Below are 9,469 nucleotides of genomic sequence, written 5' to 3'. Positions count from 1 at the left end.
TACAGTGATATCAAATTTTTGCTTTGCCCTCCTTTGAGTGCCTCCACACACAATATCCGGGGCAAACAATGAGAAAATGGGAGAGTTTCTTATCTATTGCTTACTTACTTAAGTCCGTGCTCCTTCCTCACTCCTTCCCCCTTGACTTCAAACTATTTTGGAAGTCCCTTACAGTGCAACAGCTTTACTGCCATGTGTCATGAATCCGTCCCTAGTCAACAAGGTAGAAAAAGACCTCACACAAGAAAAAAAAGTTTCACCAACACCTATTTCGACTACTAGAAGTGAGCCAATGGTGGCATGCATATCGATAATCCACTTGGTGGATAGAGAACTAAAAAACCTTTATTCAAAGTATTGTCCTTCTCAAAATCTCATTTTTTGCTCCTCTTCTTTATCATTACTAAGCCTTCATATTGCTCAACAAATGAATGCTATCCTTCTTGCAATAACAACAATCATGAACAAGAAGAACCATAGAATGTATTGATCTATGTAAGAACGTGCCTCACATATTATTTGCACTTCAATTTGTGCATTGATTGGGTCCTCAAGTAGGACATTATTTGGAGGACAAAATTTTATTAGCTTTAGGACTATCTTCCATACTCCAACAATACATATCAAGTGCACAAGATGACAAGCACTTTCAAATAGATAGTATTGTTGATAAGGCTTTCAAATGTAAATACCCATGCCAGCGGAGGACTTCAACTCTTCAACCCTATCGTTGCCACCAACACCATTCCTTACTCTATAGTTATTTCCTTCTTGCATCCAATCTTATATCTATTCAAAAAGGGACATCGTCTTGAGTGTATTAGCCAATGACAAAGTCTTCTACTTCAACCTCCTAGTCACTACAAATTTCCTCATCATCAACTATATTCATTTACTTCTAGTCGCCCATATACACTTCAACTAATCTATCTAAAATAAGGGCATCTTCAAAAACTAGACTCCTCCTAATCAACTTCTACAACCACCCTCAAACATCAACATCCAACAATACTAACAAAGACTCTCGTGCAACTTCACATAGTCCTTGAGTGTAAGACATTACCATAGAGGGTAAAAAGTACATAGCCTTAGAACTACCTCCCAATCTAACAATATATTCACTGTGATCCTTGTCAATAGGTTCTTCACCATTCATTACCTTACACATTTGTTTACTTGCAAACAAAGAAGGTGACCAACTCAAGTGTCCCACCCCAATGCACGGTGTTTTCTGCTTCAAAATCTTGGTAACCACAAGTTTCCACGTCATCAATTACAACTCAATTACTTCTATCCAGCTACATATATTTCATCTAATCTATCTGAACAAAAATACATGTTTATAAGCTAAACTCCTTAAAACGAGCTACCACCATCCTCAAACACCAACATCTATAAATACCAATAAAACATCTCCTACAACTTCACAAATAGCACATATTGTAGCAATTCTTCCTTCAACATAGAGTGCCAAGGAATTGGCCCTCATTAGCATGGGAGAAAAGGTTACAACGTACAAGTATCTATGACTGGCCACAATGGCCCAAATTGTGCAATAATGGTGTTACAAGTTCAAAAAAACAAGTCATGATATACAAGTGTATACAAATGTCCAACCATCAAGCGGAGGCATAATGCAGCACTAGGAGATTAAATTTAAAAATAGATAGTCGAATGGAGCACTTGCAAATAGTTAGAAATCATTTTTGAATATGTGTCTTAAGTTCACAAGTCATGGAAACAATTCTATGTAAATCCAAGTGATGTTCCCTCTCCTATATAAATTGTAAAATTTCCACATGCATACTTCATGTCGATGGACAAGAAGTAGACATCTAACAATGCACGGAAGGCCCTAGAGGACTAAATGGAAGGATAAAAATTCTAACCCTATCCAAACATGTATATGAAGCTCAAAACCACATAATGATAGGTTACTTCTTCTTTTATGTGCATAGTCTTGTGGGGAGCTCCTTTCTGTAGTGTCTTGTTTACCTTCCAAAGCTTGAGTTGGAGTGAAGGTAAAGTTGTGTGCTTGGGTGAGAGCCTTCTCGAGCTTAAGGGTGAGTTTTGTTTTCTTCCTCACCTTCTTGCATGCTTGTAGGGAAGGAACGGGAGTTGTAAATTGAAAGGAGCTTGCATCCTCCCTTACATGCTTGTGGGGAAGGAATAGGAGTCGCAAATTGAAAGGAGCTTGCATCATGGATCGAAAGATGATCGAAACTTCTTGCCAACATGTTTGGACTACAATGTGGAGATTTGAGGTACAAGTGAGTGCTCAATGAGCTCTTGAGCTTCCTTCTTCTTATCACTTGCATTGAGTAGAAGTGAAGAAGAAGAAGTTGGAGTGAGTGGGGTTAAAGTAGATAAACTTAGATGAGAGACATGTTGCTTGTGAATATGAGAAGCCTCTAAAAGAATAGTCAATTCCATCAAGTCTCTCAATGTTGAGCTTGTATGCCTCAATAATTATGTCAAATAAGAAAATAATTTCAAGTAGGTAAAAACGGTTGTCTACCTCATAAGCAAGACATAATTCTCAGCACAACCAACATCATGATGAATGATACATAGAGCAAAAGGCCTCACATTGTCAATGATAGCATTAAACCCAACATTCATTAGATGGATGGTCTTGTATACACAACCCTATCATGTGTTTCCAACCCAAACCACCTAGACCTACTTGACAAGGTAGAACTACAACACATTTGAATAGATCTTACAATGTTACAAGAAGCACACCTTTGAACACCAGCAGAACAAAACTACTAAATTAATAACTACTAGCAAGCAACCCAAAAGTAACAAAACAATATCATTACAAATGCACATGCATAATATACTGAAATCACCATCCCTATGAGCATCATAATTACAATCAGCTACATTGCGCCCCTTAGAAACACGCACCAAACCCATCCATAAGTTGAAATGCCAAACATATAAAATAGTATATAGCACGACGACATTAATACATCTTACTATAGAAACCCTGAGATTTTGCTCATTACAATGGCAAAACAATCTTCAATGTTGAAAACATCACAACCAAATTTCATATGGACAACCAAACAACCCCACCATTTCATGTACAAACCTCCAAATACACCAAGAGAAAGCATATGAAAACACAGAGGATACTAACAGCAATGGAATCAGAATGCCAAGTCATGGGGGCTGGAGCCTCCCTTGGCTAGTGTCACAATTCAAAGGATCTGATTTCTGTGTATAACTCTCACTTGTAGAAGCTGAGGTTTGGATGGCACTCTCATCAGATTTGGACTCTTGGGTCTTGCCACCAACTTGCTCCAAATGTAGCTTGGGGACAAGGAGCTGATGAGCTTTGCCCCCTGCTCCTCCTTCTCCATCCACTTCTCCTCCTCCGGATGAAGAGGTGGCTTCCCTTCTTGAACCAGCTCCATCTCTAGTTGCTTGCAGCAAGTCCTCTTGAATCTTTGCAGTTGCAGCGTCACCAATGCGCCTCACCGGATCGAGCTCCCCCAGATTGGCTGTAGATATGGAGCTTCCACTCATCAGGCTGCTGCTGGTATCTGCTGGTGTTGTGTCTTCCCTTGAAGAGCTCAGCACTGCTGTATTTGGCCCCTGTGTAAAAGAAGCTTGTGCAACTACCTGTGGTGCCATTGGCTCTGATGTGGATGCTGATGAAGGCTCAGGTGATGGCAGTGTCCTGTCCGCAGTTTGTGTACGTGTCGCTGTAAGAGTGCTCCAAGGTACAAGACTTTGGTCATAGTTATTGTCAGATTGATACCCTCTCTCTGATTTGTTGTTGCTGATCTGATGATGATGATGATCCTTGACGCTGCTGCTGGGCTGTGTTGATGAGGATTGAGGTGTAGAGTGATCAGCATACAACATTGCTGAAGAAGCAACATCACTTGCTTCTCTAGAACGCTGTTGTAAACACACACGATACATTTCATGATAACAGTAAATCATTAAATCTTAACCATATACCGCTGACAATGAGACCCAAGTTACCATTTCGACAAGTATTGCATATGCATAGCATCCTAATTCTCATCATGTAATCCTCCACTCCTCAACAACTAAAGTATGAAGAAAAACGTGCACACACACACACACACTCTCTCTCTCTCTCTCTCTCTCTCTCTCTCTCTCTCTCTCTCTCTCTCTCTCTCTCTCTCTCTCTCTCTCTCTCTATGTGCATGTATGTATGTACACATGCATGCATGCATCATGGACTGTTTTTCCTTCATTTTAAGCTTTCAAACTATCCATCCATTGATTTGAATGGTTCTCAATGAAGTGCACTTGAAAATTGAACAAAAGAATGAAAGGAATTTACAGGTGGTGTTGGTAATCTGGGACCGGAATCTCCACTAAATCGTCTGCCCACAGAGGATGATGTTTTGGATGGAGATCGAGATCTGGCCTTCTCCAATACTAGTCCATTTGAGAGGCTGCTGTTGTTGGGAGGTGCTGCTAACAAGCTCCTTGACCTTGGCTCGCCTCGAGTTTCTGGGCGTTTTGGGAGACCCAACATCTTCTCATAGTCAACTTCCTCAGCTTGCACCTACAAGAACATTTCCACAGCAATGGCCTTAACAAACAGAGTGATATTCTCTTGATTATCTACAAATCGCTTGAGAGACCTATAGCCTTCAAAACAGTGTAAGCCCATCTTGTTGCAATATCCCCATTGTCAAGATCAATAATGAAGACATTTTGTTTGCACCTTCCGATGTATGTCCTAAATGTAATCTAGTAACAATGGTTGGCCATGCTTTTCAAGAACTGCAGGACTGGTTTCATTTTCGCCTTCTGATGTATGTCCTAAATGTAATCTATTAACAATGCTTGACTATGCTTTTCAAGAACCGCAGGACTGTTTTCCTTGGAAGCCTTTTCTCAAAGGCCAAAACAGCTGTGACATTCCATTGAAGACCTTCCAATTTCCAGTCTAGGATTATGGGAGGTCTCTACCAGCTATCACAAACAGCTAAAGATTTTGGCATTTTTCCCATGTGTGAAAAGGGGCGCTTTGCCCTTGTTTTTCCCTATAGTGCTCAATATCATGAGCTTTGCAAGGGAGGGACGGCATACCTAGCTAGGTGCAGTTGGGGGCAGGGGGACTGGTGGCACCCCTAGCTAGGTATGTGATCCCTCCCTTGCAGAGCTCATGATGTTGTTGTAAATCACAATGTGGGGATTATAGTGTGAGTTTGTCTAAAACTTCTTGTGTATAACTCCACACAAAATCAACAGAAGATGAAGAATTCTGGCCAGAGCTGTTACCTGATGGTGGTCCACTGCCTTCTGTGCCGAATGCTGGAGTTTGCCACGGTGAAGGAAGCCCCAGGTTTTGGCAAGGATGCCCAAATTATTGACTTCAGTGTCATCCTCCTCCCAGTGACCCTGGTCTGAAGAAGATAAATTGGTCCTGGCCTTGTTGCTCTTGCTAGAGACTGAATGCTGACTGCTCTGCAGGGTCTGCACCTCCTCCTGCAAGATGTGTATCATCTGCTGTAAGTTGACCTTCTCCGACTTCTCCTTCTCCAGCACTGCTGTTACATAGGCCAACTGCACTTGCAGGTCTTGGCATTGTCTCTCTGCCCTCTTTGCTCTTAAAGTGCTCTCATTCCCTCTTCTGGTGCTCTCAAAACTCTCCTTGTTCGCCTTCTCTAGTGACTTTTGCAACTCCTAACATGAAGACATGGCTGATGATAAAATCAGGTTCAAGTAGAAACACAACATAAAGACATGATCACTGATGATGAGGTCAGGTTAGAGTAGAAACATGATGATAAAGAGTATTAGTAGAAAGCAATGATGGGCTAGTCTGAGTAATAATTTCTGCCAAGGCATAGCTTAGTTACAAATTGAGATACTTAATTTCAGTTTTGCTCATTTGAGTAATGACTGATCTTTGAGGTTAGTGATGCCCAACTCAAAGTATGTCTGTGATTATTCTCTCCTATCACAAAATAAACTTTCTTCTTTTAACAGGAAAGAGATAAGCCAATGCCTTGACTGAACTTTCACACTAATCACATTCTGAACCATGCATATATACAAACATTACATACATATGCACACGCATATGCACATATGGACATATGCATGGTATGTAAGGTACGAATGTCAGAGATGTATGTCTGTATGTATGTATGTTTGAGTCTGCAAGTATGTAAGGGATGTATTCATGTATGAATATGTGAGCATGTAATGGATGTCTATGTGTATGTATGGATGGTTGAATATGCATGTATGTCATGTATGCATTTGTCTGTACATGATGTAAACCACATAATGCAATCCGGTACCCATTATTAAAGAAGAAAATCTGTGTTAATACCGTGATTGAGGTTTCTAGGCGTTGATTGGCTGCTTCAAGCTGCGATGTGCGGTCTTTGTAGCGAGAGAGCTGCTTGTTCTCGCAGAAGAGGCGATTCTGAAGGGCCTTGAGCCTCCTTACAAAGCTCTGCAGCCTCTCAATCTCCTCAGCAAAAATGTCCCTCTCTGCTTCTATCTCCTGCAGTCATCATATTGGTTCATTCAGAAAAATATATTAACCTTCTCACAACATGTGATCTCCTCTTGTATCCACAGTATTCTGAGATTAAACTGGTTCTCCTTAGGGCACTTTGAGATTAAACAGTTCCTCTTATGGTGGGTGGGTGAGTGTGACATTTTGACACTAAGGATTTCTTCTTGCATTCATAGTATCTATGATGATGATATCTAACTTGTCAAAATTGTAGTGTTTGTCATAACAACCTATAGGATGTGTCATAGCATCAATTAATTCAACTGCATTTGTCATGACATCTACATGATGACCCTTCTTAGTCCACACAAAACTCTATCAACTCTTCTAAACCTTAGCACTTTGAGATCAACCATCTACAATTTGGCATCATCATTGATTCAAACACTCAATTAACTTTCTCACACCATTAAAAGCATTGAAGAGTCTCTTACTCGTGTTCGTGTCACACGCATGTCTCTCCGTAGAATTTGTAGCTCCTCGGCTTGGCCCTCACATGTGGCCTCCAATTGGGCAACTCTAGCTTTCAATCCTATGTGGCATGCACATGGAAATGGGATCAATAAGGATTACCACATGCTTAAAACCAAAAAATGCTACCTTTTAACACTTCATATATAAAGCAAGCCAATATAAGTGTTTTTAATGGATCATTGTAACCAATTCTAATGCATGAAAGCAAGCCAATATGAGTGTTCTCTATGGATTGCTATCCACAATGGCAATGCATACCTAAACACATACTAGACCCACAAATCCAACCTAATACTACCCCATTGCTAGCACCATCTTTCAAATAGGCAACAAGAGACAAGAGTAAAGAAGTGAAGGTTGGATTCGCAAGATAGGTTCACACACACGTCATGATGCTCACAAGACAGGATTCACCTTGGACCTTGGCTCGTAATCGTGATGATGGACTCCCTGGCCTAATGGATCCTTTCACATTGCCTTGCAGTTCTATTTCTTCAAGCTCTTTTTCTAGTTTTCTGTTGTAGCAAACTACAGGAATGTGAAATTGTTGGCACACACACAAACACCTCTCTCTCTCTCTCACTATTTATGTACAAGAGGTTTAGAATATGCATCTAGTAATAAGACATATGGAACATGAGTAACAAACAAGATGGGAAGGAGCTTTCTTGTCATCATTGGTATTAAGCTATAGACAACTAAGCATTAAAATTGTGAATAATATGATATAGCCCTTTTAAGAGAAAACATGAAGAATGCTAACATTTTGTAACCTCAACAGAGGTTTGACATTGTAAAGCAATTTTTAAATCATTAATCACTATAACACAAATTATAGCAACTAATTGATTTAAACTAACATGGATCGATGATTTGCAATGACAAAATTGATGTAATATGGGTACCTATTCTCACTTTCGAGGTTTGTGGCATGGACTTTTTGTCTTTGAAGGCTAGTTGATTGATCGAGGCAAGCCTTCTTCAAGCTAATGATCTCATCCATCAAGGACTCCTTGTCCCTGTTGGCCAACACTTTGCTCTTGATGCTAGGGCTAGATAGTCGCTTAGGGGAGAGGGAAGCCTCACAGCCCATCATGCTAGGGGTGCCTGGGCGGGTGGAGGAGCCATTGATAGCATGAAGGCTAGTGTTAATGGCAAGGGGGTTAGGGCCATTGATGTCAGATGGGGTGCCATTAAGGATGTTGTTGCACACCCAAGGGTCAGGTTTGGGGTTGTTGGCATGCTGAGGGAATGGCCGTCGTGGCATAACCAAAGATGGGCTAGACCTCCCCTTAGGTGGGGGACTAGACCTTACAATATTACATGTAGTGCCGTTGATATTAGTATAGTTAGCATCATTGATAGCATTGCTATTGGATTGATTAATGGTGTCATTATTGGGGATATGTGGCTTGATTGGACCATAATCATTGTAATCAAGGCTGGTGAAGGCCTTGAATTTCTCATCGAAGATCTCTTCGAGACCTGTGTCAGAGTAGGAAGGGGGGTTGCAATAGGCCTCCATGGTTGGGGGGAAGCATGCTAGGCCTCTCAGTGCAGCAGCAGCAGCAGCAGCAACCACAACAGCGGCAATGGCAGTGGTTGGTGGTGAGGGAGGGAGAGGGCCAGTGCTGCTGCAGGCCTCGACGGGGCATCCCATCTGCCTCTCATCATCATCATCATCATCATCATCATCATCATCTTCTTCTTCTTCTTCTTCTTCTTCTTCTTCTTCTTCTTCTTCTTCTGCTGCTGCTGCTGCTGCTGCTGCTCCTGTTCCTGCTCCTGCTCCTCCTGCTCCTCCTCCTGGCGATTGCTGTATGATCAAGCAGTTAAATTCTGGGAGGAGATACGATTTTGCCCCTTGATCCTGCCCGCTTCAGAGATTTGATTGTCGCCTGATGTTGAGAGAGAGAGAGAGAGAGAGAGAGAGAGAGAGAGAGAGTGTGTGTGTGTGTGTGTGTGTGGTTTGTGCTGTGGTGGGTTCAGAAGACCTTGCGCCATTGTTGCTAGAGCTAGCAGTTAACCATCAACGGCAACACGTCATCCGCCCCGCCCACCCACCAGGCAAATAACACACGATGGAAGAAACCCAACTTTGTTTTTTTTCCCCCCAAAAAAAATCCTAAAATCCTATCTATACTACATCTATACTCTTATACCATGTATCTACTCTACCTATTCTATATTACCATCGATGGATTACCTAAGCCTGAAACCAATCTTACATGTCCCCTATACAATGCTTTCAGGTCTCTCTTTTTATTCAACCAAAAATTTTAATTAAAAATTATGCTCTCTCTCTCTCTCTCTCTCTCTCTCTCTCTCTCTCTCTCTCTCTACAAAGGAGAGAGAGACACTCTCCATTAAGACAAGCCCACATGGGACATACGCTCATGGAGAATCTCCTTTCTCTTGTTTATGCAAATCATCCAAAAGGTCATCATGATCATGACATGGACC

The 9,469-nt window shown here is 41.4% G+C and overlaps 1 protein-coding gene across 1 annotated transcript; it reads right to left on the bottom strand.

Annotated features, from left to right (window-relative positions):
• Window positions 1-2,973: 2,973 nt before the first annotated feature.
• Window positions 2,974-9,010, bottom strand: LOC148017575 (uncharacterized). Its single transcript, XM_087662764.1, has 8 exons — window positions 9,001-9,010; window positions 7,912-8,845; window positions 7,421-7,521; window positions 6,967-7,064; window positions 6,341-6,517; window positions 5,281-5,685; window positions 4,331-4,558; window positions 2,974-3,915 (listed from the first exon to the last, which is right to left on the bottom strand). Exons 1-8 carry the CDS (start codon window positions 9,008-9,010, stop codon window positions 3,172-3,174), a joined length of 2,697 nt encoding a protein of 898 aa, XP_087518890.1. The 3' UTR covers window positions 2,974-3,171.
• Window positions 9,011-9,469: the final 459 nt, after the last annotated feature.

The sequence above is a fragment of the Lygodium microphyllum genome, chromosome 22 (assembly GCF_053477565.2).
Source record: "Lygodium microphyllum isolate KBCC chromosome 22, Lygodium_microphyllum_v1.1.10, whole genome shotgun sequence".
In the NCBI taxonomy this organism is placed as follows: domain Eukaryota; kingdom Viridiplantae; phylum Streptophyta; class Polypodiopsida; order Schizaeales; family Lygodiaceae; genus Lygodium; species Lygodium microphyllum.
Note: the sequence above shows the minus strand (reverse complement) of the source record. Positions and strands in the feature narration are given on the sequence as shown.